The sequence below is a fragment of the Barbus barbus genome (assembly GCF_936440315.1).
Source record: "Barbus barbus genome assembly, chromosome: 1".
Taxonomy (NCBI): Eukaryota; Metazoa; Chordata; class Actinopteri; order Cypriniformes; family Cyprinidae; genus Barbus; species Barbus barbus.
This window is the reverse complement of record NC_136729.1, coordinates 25,308,024-25,327,992: the sequence shown is the minus strand read 5'-3', so window position 1 is coordinate 25,327,992 and position 19,969 is coordinate 25,308,024. Positions and strand designations below refer to the sequence as shown.

The 19,969-nt window shown below is 38.6% G+C and overlaps 1 protein-coding gene across 3 annotated transcripts in view; it reads left to right on the top strand.

Moving 5' to 3' along the window:
• The window catches only part of LOC306872218 (RNA-binding protein 33-like), a 55,680-nt gene that overhangs the window by 6,135 nt on the left and 29,576 nt on the right, over positions 1 to 19,969 (top strand). For 2 of the 3 annotated variants that reach the window (XM_079420710.1, XM_079420708.1), the window contains exons 6-10: positions 9,209 to 9,331; positions 9,435 to 9,621; positions 10,379 to 10,665; positions 16,275 to 16,599; positions 17,904 to 17,965. In XM_079420710.1, coding sequence (XP_079276836.1) covers positions 9,209 to 9,331; positions 9,435 to 9,621; positions 10,379 to 10,665; positions 16,275 to 16,599; positions 17,904 to 17,965 — 984 coding nt within the window. The remainder of the gene's footprint in view (positions 1 to 9,208; positions 9,332 to 9,434; positions 9,622 to 10,378; positions 10,666 to 16,274; positions 16,600 to 17,903; positions 17,966 to 19,969) is intronic. The other variant, XM_079420709.1, reaches the window with a different exon arrangement.

Below are 19,969 nucleotides of genomic sequence, written 5' to 3'. Positions count from 1 at the left end.
ATTACATTTTTGCCCTGTAGGTGGTCAGTTCATGTGCTGTGTGCAGGAAACATGTCATAGTCATTTAGGTCTGTCCGACTTTGTGTTATGCTTGGTATACAGTTCTTCACATTTGGCTTCTGCCACCCAGCAATTCTTTATTGTCCACTGCAGAGGACATAGTGAGAAGTCATTTGAGAAGTCATAATGTATCTTAAAGATTTTCTAGGCTTGTCGGCAGTACCAAATATGCCTAGGGTTTAGACATGACAACTCCATGTTTTTTGTAATGTCTGAGATTACAATATAGCAAATTTGATAAAAGAAGAGTAACAATGTATTCAGGGCTCCAAACTGCGACTAAAATGGTCGCATTTGAGACCAAAAATATTAATTAAGTTTTTGCTGAGGTCGCCACTGGCGACTATATATAATTTGCATGAAAGGACTTTTTTCCCCGATTGTTTTGCGCTCACATCTTTTGTTATGTTCACGTATTAAACTTACATAAGATGATGCACATCAAAGTTTTACTGGAAAAGAGTTTCAAACAGTCCTCGTCTCTGCCGCGCACAGTCTGCTGAACGCAGTGAGAGAGACCTGAAAGGGCCTGTTTACACCTGGTCACTTCATGCATTTTCTCTGATCGGATATCTATATGATTTTTAAAACGTTTCCCCATTTACACTTGGCTACATAAATGTGTCTTCGCAAAACGGATATAAATCCGTTCTTCAATTCCCGCTTCATATGCAAATATAACGGAGTTCACGTCAATGAAAGCAATGGATAATTTGATTAATTATCAGCTAATTTCAATATCAGAGACCGCAACAAGAGAGCGCGCGGCATCAGCACTGGAAAGATAGGCTAGTCTCGCTACTTTTAATGAAGAAGATTGTGTGTTGAGCGTCTGCGACTTACTTTCAGGTTCATTCAGTTTGCGCGTCGCTTGCTGAAGAAATACTCCGCTACTCATCCGCGGTGATGCTTGTTGCATTGCGCTGTCATATCTGACTATAACATGCCATATAGGCTATAAAACGCTCTCACACGTCTATTATTTTAATATTATGGGAGGAGTAAAATTACCATATGTGGTTTCAACAACCAGATGCATTTACACTTGTCCGGTCGATCTTCTTATCGAGATCTTAGTCTATATGCTGTGTTCTGTTAATGCATGGACTTCCTGTTATTTGAAGCGCACTTGCCATCCAGTAATCGCAAAAAGCTTTGTGCTGTCTTACTTTTTAATAAACAAAGTATCAGCTTTAAAATGCTACGAAATTCAAATGATGCGGTTTGGGTGCTCTTTAATGCGGACCACAAGCGCACACTTTCGGTAATATAAACACCAGTACCCCGCGTCCACACGGTCCGTGTATGCGTCCGGATCGCGCGAGCGGAGAGTATCGCACTTAATGCTCAGGCGCGATCTCTTTAGCACCTCAGTTAAAGCAGCAAGTGAACCCATTATATATTTCGATTTACTACTATAGTATGAAATGAACATGATCAAAAGGTAGGCAATAAGAAAGCCTATAGTACAACTTACTGAAATGTTTTATGTAAATGCTCATTCAGTGTTTCAAATGAGGAAATGTATAAAGCTTGTAAACATTGTATTGTAATACATTTACCTCAGAATAACCACTCAGTGTCCATAAACTCATCAGTCAGCTAGAAAAATAACTATAAAGAGGAGCGTTTTGCTATATTTATGCTCTGTTGCATATTAATATTTTTACTTATTCTGTTGTACATGATTCAACTCCTCCTATAAAATTGCATTTTACTAATGAAGAAAAACAGACTGAATGTGTGAAAGACATGACAACATTTATAGGATGCACTGCACTCAGTTGCCAAGTGATGCTTATGGTCCATGATATTGGTACAGATTCTGTGTAGCGAACAATTCTTTGTGACTGTATATTTCAAGTTGTAAAAGACATTTAATTCACACTTTAAGTGAACCTTAGTCCCCCGGTCGACCTGATCATCTACAAGATGGATTAAAATGCTGATAAAGCCTAGAAAAGATAAGACATAAACACATGACAAAATGATTGAAATGTTAAAATAGGGGGGAAAAATAAAATGATAATAATAAAATAAACTACTTTTATTCTGTGGCACCTAAAAAAAATAATTTGGCGCCTAAGTTTTTCTTTTATAGGAGCCAATGGCTCCTTACTCGATTTTTTTTGTCTGGAGCCCTGAATGTATTACATGTACGTATCTGTTGTATTTAATTGAACTACATGACTAGGTAGATTGTAGCTGTTTCCAAGCAGGTCAGTATCAAGATGCATGTATTTTTGGGGGGGGGGGGGGGGGGGGGGTAGATGCTGCTGGTGAAAAGGTCAACTTTCCATGTTTTTGTTGGCAAAAAAATTAGTTTTTGTCTTGTATTTCTTTTTGTATTGCATTCTGAATTTTTTTAGAAATTGAGATTTATAGTAGGGGTGTGCGATATTGAAAAAAAAATGATATCTCGATATTTTTGGGGATTTTTTCGATAACGATATTTTGCTACTGTGGACAGCTGCAGTTTTTGATATTCTTCATATTCTGTGTGGTCAGTTCACAGCAGTGATAGAAATTAATCTTTTCATACAAGTTTAAATTCATTTTTACCTTTTATGGGCAATTTTACCTTTTAATTAATAAAGAATTTTTTTCTAAAAGTGTGCATCTTTTGAATCAAATTGTTACATTTAATCAGTCAATTACAATAATAAGACATTACCAAACAAATGAAACCAGTATCAACAAAATGAATCTTTGCAGAAGTTGCATGTGAGGTGGCATTTAGATGTATTTACACACTGTTTAATGCAGCTCAGAGGGACATGGAGTGCTTTAACTTGCAGTTACAAATGCATAATGTTTTGATATTTTAAACGTAAAACACTGAATACTGATATTTGAAATTATTTTAAAATGAAAAGATACTTTGAATGTGAAATTAAAATCGCCAGTAGGTGGCAGCAAGTCGCTGTTAACAAGTTATTGAGGAGTCATTGCGACTGAACCGAATCATTTAAACGGTTGATTCATTCAGGAATGACACAACATCCTCCTGTTGCTCAGAGACGCAAAACAGTGCTGTAGCTGTGGTTGAATGATTTTTTGTTGGCGAAATGGAGCAAAAACAGGCAATATGGTGTCTAAAAGCATTGTTTATTGAACTTTTGTACAACATCACATTTGTAATCGTGTTTATTTTTGAAGAAAAAACGTCACCCTTCATGTGATTTTGACCATATGAAATATATATATATATATATATATATACACGCATTTTCTTCCCCCATATCTTGAATTTTGTGATCTTCCCCCATATCTTGAATCTTAATGCATTTTCATAGACTGAATCATGCAGTGAAAGAACACACTCTAAATGCGCATGCGCTGTAATCTAGACGTGCACTCCATAGGTGTTGTTTGGTTTTTGCAAAATACTCGATAATGTCAAATTGCACATCGTTAAAACAACAATTATGATATTATCGCAGGCGATGTATATCGCACACCCCTAAGTAGAAATTGAGATTACGGAGCCAAAACTTACATTTTTATTACATTTCTATTAAATGCAGGCACTACTAATTGTAATTGTAATTACATAGGGCAGTCGTGGCCTAATGGATAGAGAGTTGGACTTGTAACCTGAAGGTTGTGGGTTCGAGTCTCCGGTCCGGCAGGGATTGTAGGTGGGGCGAGTGAATAACCAACACTCTCTCCACCCTCAATACCACGACTGAGGTGAGACCCTTGAGCAAGGCAGCGAACCCCCAACTGCTCCCCGGCCGCTGCAGCATTGGCTGCCCAGATCGGTTAGATGCGGAGCACAAATTCCGAGTATGGGTCACCATACTTGGCCACACACCACTTCCCTTTCCCTTACTAATTTCTATGTTTCCTAGTATGCATACAAAATATATTTTTATTTATTTTTTAAACATTTTATTTCAGTGTTCAAAGACACACAAAATTGTCCAGAGCTTAGAAACAGTTTGGCGAACAGTGGTCATGAAGCATCAGGGTCAGTCACTTTACACAAAGCCCGAAAGACTGATAAAATCCTGCAGGAGTCAAGACTCATCAGACTGCTCCTTTTGTTCTGTCTTTCATTGACCTTTAATGCAGGACAGATGTCGTTGATCATTCTGCCTGTCCATGTGATCGCTTGATCATCGGCGTCCAGGACAGTGCTGACAGGTGCACAGAGGCCTTGGCCTCGCATCACATTTAGCATGTTTGTCTGTTATGTTTCTGTACATTATAAAAAAGGCTTATTCTCTTACTACTGAGATCTGGATTCACAGTAGCAAAATGACCTGGAGCGTTTTGTAATAGCATACAGCATACATTTTCTCAAGGATATGACTGGAGAAAACAGTGTCTCTTCAAATATAAGTTTGCTTGAGCACTGTTGACTTTCCATAGCAGTGAAATTTGTGCTGTCTAAATGCATTTTAAAAGGTGCCCTCTGATAATAATTGCTATTGAATCATGTGCTAGTGCTAGTGAAAAAAGTGAAAAGTTAAGGCCCCGATGTACTTCAAACGAAGTTCGTTTTCATTCTTCGTTTGGGGCAAAAAGAAGTTAGAAAAGGCTGAGCGACTGTATACTGTTTTTGAACATTCCAACACCCCTGCGCTGCTGGAGGCGGGGTGTAGATTAATGCAAACGCGTCTGCTCTAAACACAACAACGATGCAATGATGGTGTATCGAAGTCTTTTATTAAACTGGATAAATTATTATACATATTTATATTTTATGAATTGTCATAATTTGATAAAAACAGGTTTATTATTGTATGTTATGGCATTTAATTTACTGTATACCTTTTTAAATTCGCTCATTGAAAGAACAGCAGCAGCAGTAGTATGGTGTAACATTTATTTGAAACGCATGTATTTGGTACTTGCTACCTTATATCTTTTACTCTTTCGTTTAATTCTTTTCATGGCTTTGGAAAACTTGGATCTGATGTTTCTGTACGTCGCTTTTTGCATAACTCCGGGTCGTCGACACCAAGCTTCGTTGTGATTTCTTTCTAGGAATTAAATGCTCTCTCTGAATCTTTAAAGTCTCCCCGCCAGTGATTGTGCAGATATATTTGTGGCAGCTCAGCTATTCGACACAGTGTATAAATGTTGCTAGTGACTTGGAGATGTTGTTCTCCTGCCTGACTTTTGTTGAATGAGAAACGAACCAGGTGGAAAGAAATTGCGCGTCAAAGGAGGTGTAGTTCCAGAACACACCCACTGATTGCGTAATCGCCACGGACCTATAGTAGCTCAAAGGTGTTTAGGAGCCAAAACGAACTCCCCAGAAATTTCGCTTTGGTGAGCTGTATCGAACTGCCGAAACAAACTCAAAACGAACTTCGTTTTGGCCTGATTTTGTTCTATATTGTCATGTCAGTTTGTTCTTCGATTTCGTTTGAAGAATATCAGGGCCTTTAGTCTCTATAGGCATGTTGGCAAGAGTATAATATATATGCATGGCTATAAGTGAGAAGAACTGCTTTTTGTTTTTGTTACTTACATGAGAGAGCAGTGAAGAAACAAGCTAAGAGGAGGGGAGCTTGTTGTTATTTGAAAATGAAGAGAAGGACATGTGGCAGTTTGACTGAAAAACAAGTCTAATTAAAATTGGTTGTACAATTTCTTTAATCATTGGATCAGTGGCTCGAAACCAGGGAGCTGGGGACCTCAGCAAACATCTAAGCTAGATAGAGGATGACTTTAAAATATTTAAATTAAGAAATTATTGATATACTAAAATCTAACTAAATTAAAATGCTAAAAAGCATAAATGTTTTTACTTATCACTACTGTTTTTTGTTTTTTTTGAAGAACACCCAGTTCTTGAAAGTAGAATCACAAAATTAATTGTTGTTAATAAGTGTAAAATATAAATGCTTTCAGTTTCTGTTAATAAAAGTTAACAAGCAAGAAAACGAGCAGCTTTGTCATAATTACAGCAGAAATACAGAAATCTTGTAATATGGGGCATTCGGATATTGAATTGGACAATGCAGGGCCTTCAAGTAAATAAAGGTTAAGAGGCACTGCTATTGACCCAGCTTAAAAAATGTACTTAAATTGTTTTTAATTATTTATTTGTTTATTTGTCCTGCCTGTTTACCTTAATGTAAGACATAACCGACTGTATTTAGATTAGGGGTCAACCGATTATCGACCTGGCCGATTATTGGCACCGATATTAAGCATTTTTATGATAATCGGCATTGGTCATTTTCAAAACCGATGTGCCGATAAAATTATTTAATTTTGAAACGCGCTATTTGGCTCTGATGCAGCCTGTCGGAACTCACCAAACTGTGGCCTAGAGCAGTCTCCGCCCACCGCGCATCTGATTTGTTGAGAGTCAGGAGTCTGACCAATCAACGTGGAAGACTAAAGGCACTCTCACACAGAAAGCGCTTGCTAACTGGTACTGCTTCACGCATCAGTTATCTCTCAAAGGCAGCAGCAGACCTTGCTCAAGTTGCAATAAATTACAATCCACTACACTGAAGTTGTAAAAACCTCAATTTTATCTATTTATGGTTTCCGGGATGGGGGAAACGCAGGGGGAATCGCGGAATCCAGTCATATGGAATTTACTGTATAACGCGGAGTCACGGAATTAGTCAAAGTTTGGATGAATTAATCAAAAGTAGGTCAATACACTTAAATCGACTCATGATATGGACTATCTGTAAACATTAAGCTGCTAAAAGACTATTTAAATATGAATTCTGCATGTTCGGCTTGTCTCTGTATATGTGAAAGGCACAGACGCGCGGTTTTGACACACACACACACACACACTGAAGTGCGCGACGCTCGCGGTGTTTTCCGCATCTGCCATGTCACTAAATGAGGACATAAATATATGAACATCATCCCCAGAACTGCTCTGAGAGTTACTTCATGATCATTTGACTGTTTCGTTTGAGTAAAACGATCGTCATATCATAAATAGGCTACAGAAACTTAAGAGGTCCTCATGGCAACCCGTCAAAATAAAAGTTTGGTTTATTTACTAATGCTACTACAATTATTACAACTTTTGTTTAAAAGAACAATCACACAATACGCTATTTCTTACATGTTTTAATTTTAATAGTAAACACATTTGTTTGCCAAAAAATAGAGTTCAACTCTCATTTGATTAAAAGATAAATTAAATTAATGTTTTATGCCTTCATTTGCACTGCTCTGTAAATGAAAACTAATGGAAATTACTGTCACAGGCCAAGATTAAATTACTGTCTCACAGGCCAAGACTAAGATACTGTCACATAGGCCAAGATTAGGATGACGGAAATTGGGACATTTCAATAGGCTATTGAACCAAGTGAGCCTATAACAGGCTATTAGTGTTATAGTTTCATTAAAATAGTTGCGGTCTTCTTCGCAACTTCTACAATGGAGCTATGAAGACAATTAAATTATTTACACGTATTATATACATTGCGCTTTTTAAATTAATCAATTGATGTGCATTAGATGATGAATTGAATGGTCACCTCTTGTAGGTTATGATTTAGTCAACCGAAAATAATTAATGAAGAATTATGAGAGGTTATGCTATTACACATACATTTCTAACATGTAAATTATTGAAGCCAAATACTTACATTTCCCCAAGCTGTTTAGCTTTAGTATTTAGTATTCATAGGCTTAATCATGAAGCATGCAGTGGCCCCACTTTTAACTCTCTCTTTATATATTACCCTTATTGTAGATGGATGCATGGAGGAAGACAAGAGTAAGAAGTGCAACCAACACTAGGGAAGGCCGTTTTTGTCAGAGCCCTTGTTATTCTTAATTTTGACATTCATTTTAATTTTTACACCAGACATGTATATCGGTTCAATATATCGGTTATCGGTCTACTTGGTCTGTAATAATCGGTATCGGCATCGGCCCTGAAAAACACATATCGGTCGACCCCTAATTTAGATCAAAACCTTGTCATTACAGACAGCTTGACTGAATTTTGAAATGTATTTGTAATCTATTATTAATATAATTATTATTATTAATGTAATCTATTAATACACATTATTCACATCAGTAACAGATATGTTAGTTACTTTATAGTATATTAGATGTTTGATTCCAAAGTTCTGGTACAATGAGGTAAATTTGAATTCACTTGAATATCCAAAACGAGCCTATACAGCGTGGCTATTTAGTTAAAGTATTTGTTGTGAATGTCCAGCAAACATGACTATATTGTGTGGATAGTTGTAAGTCAATACTTTCCACTTCTACTTCAGATCCCCAAGTTTAGCGTGTTGGGTTGTTTTCAGATTCACACACTCAAAACAAAATCTCAATTTAAAGAGTGAAATGTGGACTTTAGCAGAGGGAAACTAACAGTAAAAACAGTAAACACCACTTTACTGGTGGTCCAGTAGGCTTTAACAGGTGGCCAGAAACAGGACCTGTAGGTGTAGCAGGGGGAGACGGGACCTGTGGTGGCTACAGAAGCAGAAACAGGCACAGGAGCATGAGGAGGGGGACAAGACCTGTGGTGGAGGACGTGAGGTTCAGCAAGGTAGTCAGCAGAAGTCGTGTGCGCCCGTCTCTCCGGATGCTTTTGTACATTCTGTGCTCGAGCGTGTGTGAGAATTTGCTCAGAGTCAGAAGATGATATTTTCCCTGTCAGTGAGCTATGTGTGCGCCAGAGCTTGCTTTCTGTCTGTCTGTGTGTGTGTGTGTGTGTGTGTGTGTAAAGACAACACAGTCAATGATATTTTCACCACCACTGAGCCGTGTGCGTGTTTATCTCCCATTCTCTGTGTATCATGTCAAACATTTACATCTCATTGAATTTCAAATATCAGCAGGAATGGTAATAGGGCATAGTAATGAGACTGGGCTCCTACTGTTATGCTAATTTAGGAAGACTCCCCTTCAGCACCCCCCTTCCCTCCCCTCCCCAACTTTCTGGCCTCTCTCTCAGATGTGGCATTAACATTTTCATTCAGAAGTGATTTCGCTTCATTCTAATGTTTTATCTTCATCAGTGTCGTTTTTGGCATTGAACAGGTTCTGGTAGTGCCGACCTACGACATGCTCCGCAGCAGGTGTTTCAGTGGATGATGTACAAGAGATCAGTTTAGCCCTGATGTTCATGTCCTGCTTGAATTTCCATTGAATGGAGTAAATATTTGATTGTTCTTCACAGGTGGATGAATACCCGACCGAGTATAGTGAAGAGCAGACTGATCGACAGGAAGTGCCTGAGGAGGAGGAGCATGAGGAGGAAACTGAGGAGCAGGACAGCTCTCAGGTCACAGAATTAGAGGAGGTAAAGATGGGCTGTTTCAGATAATGTTTGCTCCTGTCTTTCATGGAGATGCTTAAAGTCACACAGTGTGAGTCTGATGTTTTGTGTGTGCTCTATGCTTTAGGTGGAGAATGAAAACGATCCAGAAGCTGAGGCCGAACCGGATGCCGATGTGAAGGAGGAGTCTGATGAGGAAGAGGAAGATATTGAAGAATCCGGCCGTCTGCGCTTTAAGACCGAGCGCAAAGATGACACAGTGGTCAGACTGTCTGATGCCACCAGTAAAAGGAGGAACATCCCAGATACATTAGGTTAGGCATTAACAAATGAAGCAGCTTTTTGTACTGTTATATTTTTAAAAATGTCAATGTAGTCTTGTTTTGAGGCACATGACAAATATTCTGAATGCTACAGTTTTTTTTTTTTTTTTTTTTTTTTTTTTTACAGCTTTTGAGAGTAAAATTATGGTGTATTTTTATGATTTGGTCACACCACTGTGACTGACTAGTCTTCCACTTGATTAGACCATCATGACCCATCCCTACACTTAAATGTGTCTTCTTTTCAGTCAGTAAGGTAGAGCTACTGGGTTACGTAACATAATTAATTACATAACATAATTAATGTTCATGAGCAAAGCCTTTTTATTTTTGTACAGATTTACAAATATTTTTATTCATAATTTGTTCAGAAGGTGATCGGTGAAGGCTGTTTTTGTTTTGTGAAAGGTCAACTGAAAATATTATTTGAGCGTTATCTATTGTGCTTTTGTTTGTTTTTTTAGCTCATGTTTCTGAAGTAATTTTAAATTTGGTGGTTAATATTGTGACGGTGAAATTCCAAATTTTGTTAAAAAAAAAAAACCTGTCACTGTCTCCCAATGGTTATGTAAGTGCTTATAATAATTTTTTTTATTACATTAATATTAGTTTATTATCATTATCCTAAGCAGGACAAAAAATGCTAAAGTGATCCTTCATAAGAACTATTAGATAAGCTGTCTTAAACAATCAACAGCTTAATTTTTCAGTATCTAATAAGCCTGTATTTTTATGTCTTTCCTTTCAGAGCTCTCTGATGCAGCTAAAGCAGACCTGCGTGAGTTTGAGGAAAGGGAACGTCAGAGGAAGCAGGGCCGTTTTGGAGGACGAGGGAGAGGAGCAGATGGAGGGAGGGGAGGAATGGCAGGTAGAGGTGGGCTCAGGGGAAGGGGAGGAGCAGGAGGACGAGGAGCCAGTGGAAGAGGCGATTTCCCTCAATTTGGAATGGGAGGTTTCTGTGGCGATGGAGTTGGAAGTCGAGGGAGAATAAATGAGCAAAGGCCTCCGCTGATGCAAGTGAACTTAGGAATGCAGGTAAGAGACTGATGGTCTGAAGTGACACACACAGTACTAATGCTCCTATTTAACCTGTTCTAATAACACTAATGAAATTGTGTGATAAGACGGCATTAATTAAACGGATGCACCAATTATATGAGCCAAATTCACTGCAAAAGGATAGCACTGTTGTCATTTCAAAATAAAACATTGCAGTCTGTAATTTAAGAAACACTCTCCTCACAACTAAACTATGGAAGTATTCAGGCCTAAAATGGTCCAGAAATAATACACAAGATAACAGTAGTTTATCTGTGAGTTTTCTTTCTTCAGGTGAAAGCAAATTTTGTTATTATAATATTAGGGTGTAAACTAGAGTTCATTAGTTATTCATTAAAGAACTGAACCAAGGTGAACCAAATGTGTAGAACTTTGTATTGAAATTTGACTGATTCACTTTAGTTTTGACTGATTTGATAACATTCCACTTCTACTTGCACAATATCACTGAAGTATTGATTGTCAGGTTTATGCTGGTAGCTATTGTGGACTAGTAGGCAGTGGTCAATGCTACTTCTCAAATTAAAGAACTGATAAGCAGTTGTCCTTCTTGCCTCTGATCCATATCTTTCTCTCAGCATATTGATATTGTGGTTAGGGAAGTCATTTAACCCTTAAAAATTTTACTTTATAGTTCAAATGCATTACTTTTAAAAAATAAATCCTAATTCTTTATAGGTCTGGGCAGTATGACGATATACCATATATCATATATCATGGTTTGCTATATCATTCATATTGCAGCATGTAAAAATACCCACACAGTGCAGGACTGCTTATAGTTGCTTACAGTTGCATGAATGAGAAAATCCAAATTGGGGTAAATGTTCAAATTATTTAATGCTATATAAGCCACATAAACACACAAACAGAGTCTGCTAATCGAGTTCTCTTTCACAGCTTATTACATTTAAATAGTCGAATACAGACAAAATAATAATAAAAAAAAATCCTTTGAGTATTCACATAGAACAGCGCATTGTTTTAAGTTAATGTAAACAGTTGGGAGAAAATGGGATATGTATCTTATATTTAATCTGTGGCTACAATCACACTTTAAGTTTTTGAAATTGACAACCACATTTACTTACAGTTGTGAGTCTCAATGTCCCATTCACACAGCAACTTACAGTAGCATCTCGAATACTGTCTGTATGAATGTGCAACAGGAGTCATACCCATATACCTTACCACCAGTAACCATAGCGACAGTGACCGAAGTAATATCAAACATGGCGATGTCCGTGAAACTGAAAGTCTTTTCACTGATTTCTGACATGACAAGAGTCCAATCGAGCCGCGACTTCTTCCGTCAAATCTTCATTAACCGGCGACAGCTTTTATATTTGATTGTAGAGTAGAGCAGAAAAACTGACTGGATCTAAAACTTTCAGATGACACGCAGCTCCTTTTTCCATCACTAAGTTATCCAAATCACATATGAAAACACGCAACACACGGCAGACATGCGTTTGTGCAGCAGAGCGTCTCTCTCTTGCACTATATGATGTGACCGACAACTACAGTGGGGCAAATAAGTATTTGATACACTGCCGAATTTTCAAGTTTTCCCACTTACAAAGAATGGAGAGATCTGTAATTTTCATCGTAGGTACACTACAATAGAAAAATAGAACTTAATATTTGGTACAGAAACCTTTGTTTCCAATTACAGAGGTCAGACGTTTCCTGTAGTTCTTGACCAGGTTTGCACACACTGCAGCAGGGATTTTGGCCCACTCCTCCATACAGGTCTTCTCCAGATCTTTCAGGTTTTGGGGCTGTCGCTGGGCAACATGGAGTTTCAGCTCCCTCCATAGATTTTCTATTGGGTTCAGGTCTGGAGACTGGCTAGGCCACTCCAGGACCCTGAAATGCTTCTTACGGAGCCACTCCTTAGTTCCCCTTGCTGTGTGTTTGGGGTCATTATCATGCTGGAAGACCCAGCCATGACCCATCTTCAATGCTCTTACTGAGGGAAGGAGGTTGTTGCCCAAAATCTTGCCATACATGGCCCCATCCATCCTCCCCTCAATACGGTGCAGTCGCCCTGTTCCCTTTGCAGAAAAGCACCCCCAAAGCATGATGTTTCCACTCCCATGCTTCACGGTTGGGATGGTGTTCATGGGATTGTACTCATCCTCCTTCATCAAAACACGGCGAGTGGACTTTATACCAAAAAGTTATATTTTGGTCTCATCTGACCACATGACCTTCTCCCATGCCTCCTCGGGATCATCCAGATGGTCTTTGGCAAACTTCATACGGGCCTGGACATGTGCTGGCTTGAGCAGGGGGACCTTGCGCGCGCTGCAGGATTTTAATCCATGACGGTGTAGTGTGTTACTAATGGTAACCTTTGAGACTGTGGTCCCAGCTCTCTTCAGATTGAGTGTGTGAACAGGTGTCTTTTATACAGGTAACGAGTTCAAACCGTTTCAATTAATACAGGTAATGAGTGGAGGATAGGAGGGCTTCTTAAAGGTCCCATGGCATGAAATTTTCACTTTATGAGGTTTTTAACATTAATATGAGTTCCCCTAGCCTGACAATGGTCCCCCAGTGGCTAGAAATGGCGATAGGTGTAAACCGAGCCCTGGGTATCCTGCTTCGCCTTTGAGAAAATTAAAGCTCAGATGGCCCGATCTGGAATCTTCCCCTTATGTCGTCATATGGGGAAAGGTTACCTCCCCTTTTTCTGCTTTGCCCGCCCATGCGAAAATAAGCTACGACTGTGCGAGACATCATGGCTTGCAAACGAGCGAAGCACTGTTTTTTGGCACTTCAGATATGTTCTACTCTATGAACGGTCACATACTGTAATACAACTGAATGCCCAATAAAGCAAACTGAAAGCGCTGCTTCTCTGCTGCTCAGAACAGACGCCGAGAGAGGCGACACTGCGCCGGGAGAGAGACGTCCTGCTGTAGTGAAGTGAAGTGAAGTGACATACGGCCAAGTATGGTGGCCCATACTCGGAATTTGTGCTCTGCATTTAACCCATCCATAGTGCACATACACAGCAGTGAACACACACACACACCGTGAACACACACCCGGAGCAGTGGGCGTTGAGCTACAACTTCTTCGTCTGGTGCTTCTCCATCCGGATCAGATTCTGGGTCAAACTGAAAAGCTTGAAGGACTGCGTGTCTACGAGCCATTGCGATACATCCACTGTCAACATTAGCGCATGGTACCGTGGCCGCAAGCTGCAGGACACACACCCACCCTCCACCTTGCCCCGCCTCTCTCCTCCTCATTAGCATTTAAAGCTACAGACACAGAAATGGCTCGTCCTAAGGAAAGCTCATTGTGGGACTGGCTCGTAGTGGCTGAAATTCTGCACCAAGGCTGAATTTCGGGAAAAAGACTTCAGATTCAGTACTAGGGACCACTTAGGCCTATATAAAAGCATCTAAAAAACAGCATGTCATGGGACCTTTAAAGACAAACTAACAGGTCTGTGTGAGCCAGAATTCTTGCTGGTTGGTAGGTGATCAAATACTTATTTTGTGCAGTAAAATGGAAGTTAATTATTTAAAAATCATACAATGTGATTTTCTGGATTTTATTTTATGTTCTGTTATATTCTGTTCAGTTGAGGTGTACCTACGATGAAAATGACAGATCTCTCCATTCTTTGTAAGTGGGAAAACTTGAATTATCGGCAGTGTATCAAATACTTATTTGCCCTACTGTAGTTGTCCAGTCCTGTTCCGTTCACACAGCGCGTGTTTTATGAGAATGAGGTTGTGAGGCCTGAAAATGTACGGGGGTGTGTTCAGTTACAGAATGCGATTTTCACGCCTGTAAATAACCGTACTATGTGTCAATGTAACTGTATTAAAGACTCAAATACAGGACTGACAACCGTATTCTGCTGCTGTGTGAACGTGGCCTATATGTATTGGAATGCAGAATCAGAAATCAGAGAGAGAAAATCACTCACTGCTCTTGTCTGAGTAGCTTTATTAAGAATCAGTGTACATTTAATCCATACAGTGAGGGGTATGCATTGTTTTATTTTTACATTTGAATATTCAAATATATTCCACAGATATAGAGGGTATGAAAATGTATCTCATTGTGGTTAGGATTTTTTTTTTTTTTGCCAGTTATTGAGAGGGTAGTTGTGATGTTGCTCAAGATTTGGGAAAAGACAGTGTACTGGGAGAGCAGGATCTGAATTGCTTGATGGTGAACTGAAGAAGAGAGGAGCACTAGTTTTCAGTCATTTGTTTATTACTTTATTATTTACTAAAAAACTAGGTGAATATATGTAAAAAATGCTTCCAGGAAGTCAGAAACCAGGCTCTGAACTGAAGTCAGATTATTTAAAAATGCACACAAATAGTAGTTTTTTCCTCAACGATATAAGATTGTACTGAATTCATCGGTTTTAATGACATGCATGATGATGTGCAAAGTGGTGCAAAGCATGTGAACTAAACGCAACATTTGGTACTCAAAACTTTGGCAGGTCTGCAATATTAATGTTTTACAGCATTTTTGATCAAATAAATGCAGTCTTGGTGAGCATCTTACTGACCCCAGACATTTGAAAGGTAAAGTGTATAAACAGTAACATTCTTTACAACTGTTGAACACTTTAGTAGTGACAGCTTTTTGCAAACATGAATTTTAACTTCCTTGGGGGTCAAGCAGTTCTCTTGCGATTGGATTGTGGCTATTAAAGATGATGCATCAGTTTTAGATGATGGTCCGTTGACTTGTGTCTTGTCTTGTCTCACCCTTGTGGAGTGGAGTCAGTTTGCTTTTGAGTAAAAGTCAATTATCACCGTTCTCACTCCCTCTTATCCATGTTGATATATGGATTATGGCAAATAACTTGGCGGGAGTCCATTGAGGAAGCATTACACCAAATTAAATTTGTACTTTGCTGAAGGATTTAGCTTCCTGCGCTTATTTTATTATTAAATATCTGTCGAGGGTGTAATCCCTTTGCGCTTGAGCTGTTCGTTCGTTGGCGTAGCACCTTTTTTTTTTTTTTAAAGCTGATTTTCTTTTATAGGGAAGGCAAGCCTTTTCAGGCTTTTGACATAACTTGTCATTCCTCGACATTTGATGTGTTCTTTTACGTTACGCTTCAGACTGCGGTATATAGACAGCAGCACTTCCATAATGATTTAATTGAATTCCTCTCCACCCCTGACTATGAGTACAAGTTGTCTTCATCTGATGATGAGTTAATAAATCTAGTATATACACATTTCTGAAAGAGACTGCAATGTGTATTTCTGAGTTTGAGTCAATCCTTCAGTCATCATTTGAAATAGGATATTGTCCTTTTTGCATAATCAATGGGGACACAAAGGCACAATGCATGGTTTTTAAGAGGGTACTTAAACATTTTGTATTCCTCCTTAACTACTCATTTAATTCAGATTCAGTCCCAGTCACATGCTCTTATGATTGATTACTTGATTAAAGGGGTCTTCTTGAGAGTCAAGGTCACAACACTACAAGATAATGATTTTTTGTGGTGAAAGAGAAAGAGCTTATGTATTGATTGATGGTCTTTCTGTTTCGCCTGTTTGTTTTTCTCTCTTTCTTTTTTAAAGCAGCAGCTCAGAATGACTCCTCCGCTTCAGCATCACCACCATCAGTCTCGTCTGCCTGGTCCGAGAGGCAGTGGAGGTCCCGGGCTATTCCCAGATCCGGGCACCCCAATTCCTCAGCAGCCGTTGCAGCTGATGATGCCTCGTCTGGCCCACCATTCCTCGGGGCCCAGAACACAACATGACGCACACATACCACGCTTGTTGAACTCGCCGCCGCGGCACTCACACGCTCATCCCAACCAACACCAGCAGCATCAACAGCATCACCCCAAGAACATTCACATCAACCCTCACTTCAGAGGACTCTCTTCCTCGCCTGTGCAAGGTATGGCCCCAGAGACCACCAACCTGATTTTTATATACTTGGGTGAATGAAGGCTGTCTGAGTGTGTGCTGTACGCTGTCTTTGACATTATAAAGTGCCTAGACGCTTGTCAAAGGCTCATGAATCAAGATTGTCTTGGTAATTACACATAATAGAGATTAATCTGCAGTAAAAAAATATACAGCAAGTTTCAGAACTCAAAACAAACTACCCATTTCAAAATGAAATATTCTTTTATACCCTTCTTAAATGCCCAGATTTTAAATCAGCAGGTTTTTTAAATGGCACTATTCTCCTCGACACACCCCTTAACGTGTCCTAAACCACTCATATCTGTCCATCAATTTGCTGTTAGGTAAAGGAAGGCCTTTATAAATTTTATAAATAAAGAGTTCCAATTATAATGCTCATTTCATATGCGAAGATGTTAGCCAATCACAACAGTGGGTGGTAGCATTTAAATCAAAGGGCAAAAATCTGCTGTAGAAAATTACCACTTATCTCTAAATTATGACCATTTTTTGATGGATCACATGTCACCATTTCTGGGTCTAAATGCTGTATTAGGTACCAAAACAAATAGCAAATGGTGCTAATATACACTCAAGGAGCGGTGTAATATTGCTAAAAGAAAATCATGATCCTGACCTTTATCTTCATAGTGAAATCTCAGATGGCTAGACAGTAACTCATTATTGGATTGTTAAAATATTGGTGTCTGGGATGCCTGGAGACTGAAGTGTACACTAATTTTTTTTTTTTAGCTTAGCTTAATTGTGACACCCTGATTAAATAGTGCTCATAAACAGCTGTTGACATGGCATTCTCAACTGAAACGAGTATAGGCTTGGACTCGAAAACAGTATTCCTTACAACACGACTTAACAAGCAGATTCCCTGTTCATTTTTAGGCTTTGCACTTTGGCAGATGCTTACTCACATTTTCACTCAAGTTTTTTTTTTTTTTTCTCCTTTGGCATGGCCCTCACTCTGTAGGCAGTCCATCAGCATTAAACCAGCTTTCTGAAATGCACACATCTGCAGAGGTGAAATGATTCACAGCGAAATTACTCCTTTTGACTGTCAGTTTATCTCATTAGGTGGCCCAGTCTGCTTGAGAGAGAGATGCACAGTTTAATCAGCAGAACAGCCCTCTCTCTGTGACCAGCTGTGACAGACCATGGTTTAGAAACGTGGCAGAAGAGACTTTTATGGTGTTTGTGTTACGCCGCCCCACTCGCTCGTTCTGCATCCCTTTTTCTGTCTGTCTGACTCGTGCTTTTTCTGTTTCCATTTAATCTCAGTTCCCTCAATGCCTCCTGTGCAGAACCAACCGAGGCCTAACATCACTCCACAGAGACTCCCGGTAAGTAACCTCACGTTGCTTTAAGTTAGAATGAAGTGATTTCACTCTGCATAAAACTGCAGTGTGTTACGGTCGAGACATCATGGTATTTCTTGGTTTGACTGGAATGTAGCCACCGAAAGCAATATTTATCTTGTTGTGTGGATGGCATGTCTCTCGAAACCTCTCTAAAATCGAAATGGAGACCGTGAAAACACAGAACAGTTGTAAAAGCATTTACTTGCCTGTTAGGAGGTAGAGGATCCATCAAGCAGCTGCCCATGCTGTGGCTAAAGTGATTACTGCTGAGGAGGAGACCATCGTAGTTCCATCAAACTCTGTTTCCCCAGTTCTCTTCTTTTTCCTCTCTGTTAAAAGTACTTTGATTTTCCCTTTTAATATTGCTGTCTAAAGGATGTATAGTTTAGTGTTTCAATCTGGAATATGGCAGTGACAGGAGTGCTGTGTAATGCTACGCTTAAAGTTTTATCTAAAACTGTTGTGAACAACATTTTTCTCATTTGTATATAATTACAATTAGATTTTACTACCTCATTACTCTCATCATTTTAAGACTACATGGTGTATTTCAGCTTTTAAAAATGATCACACCACCAAAAAAAGGGCAATCGAAATGGGATCAGTGCTTAATAAATTACATGGAATAAAATGCCGGGAAAAAAAAACAAAAAAAATTGTATTCAATTTTGATAATCACTGGGATCAAGTCATTTACAAACAGTGTTAGATAGGAGACTCACATACAAACTTTTACTATCAGGAGAGAATTTCCCAAAGTGTCAGAATCCTCTGTCCATTAAACACATTTTCCTGGATTTGCTTCTACTCCTTTGAGAAACTTGTTTTATTCTATTAATACTTTTGAAAAGGTTTTTAACCAACTAAATCCTAATTTTGTCTGAAGGACTCTCGCCATGAAGCTGGCATAGTGTTAAAAAAAAAAAAGTTCACACCGCAGAGCCATTTAACTGCAAAAAAAAAAAGTCAAATAACCTAAAATATACTCTTTCTATTATGAATTTTAATCTAAATTCCTGATTGAAAAAGGAAAGTTCATGTCAATGTTATTTGTCAACTACTCGTGTACTGTGGCCCCTTGTTTAGACACATTGTGGACACCTAAAATAATTGGTTGTTCCTAATCTTGCTGAATAGGAGAGAAGTTCCACACACACATTTATGACACCCTTCCAGCTGTCTGTCTCTCATCGCCAGTCTGGTACAGACAGGACACCATTTAAAATGCCAATGGCATTTTGCAGAGAGCGGCGTCCATTAGCCCTCTGGGCACTTGATTATCATACATTAGCATATGATCACATCTCATCTTACAATAGGCTGATCCACAATTTCTCTATGAATATTTACTACTGCAGAGTTTTTGAATATTAATCTCCATACTACATATTTATATTGCATTTTATGTTTGATACTGGTCGTAGCAGAAGTATCAGAAAACTCTTTAATATTAAAATAAATAAATAAATGGCTTGGCTTCATTTTACAAGTTAGTAGAAGTTTGTTAGGTTTTCTTAATAACATTTATTGCATAATGAGGCATTAGTTGGATGGATAAATTCCTTTTAATATGTCATAAAGTAGTACCAGTAGAAGGATTTTTGTAGATATACAATTTTTATAAAAAAACACTTGTAGAAATATAGAAAAGAATATGTGTAAAAATATTAGAGAACTTTCATATTTTATGTTTTGTGTGTATATCAGGGTTGGAAATTAACGGGCGTGGGGTAAAAATACTACCAAAATGGACAAATCTTTGCTTTCTTTCTGTATATAATTTATTCATTGTTAAAAATGTCTTTTTTATGCTGCGAAGACAACCAACGTAAAGTCTAGATTTTCTAATTCATAAAAAGTATAAAACTAATTCAGAAATGGTTCTTAGATTTTGTCTGTGTAGCCAGAATGTGAAGATGCGTTTCCCCAAATACAAACATGCTTTTTGTGTTTTCTTAATCAAAATTAATAAGCAGCATTAAACAA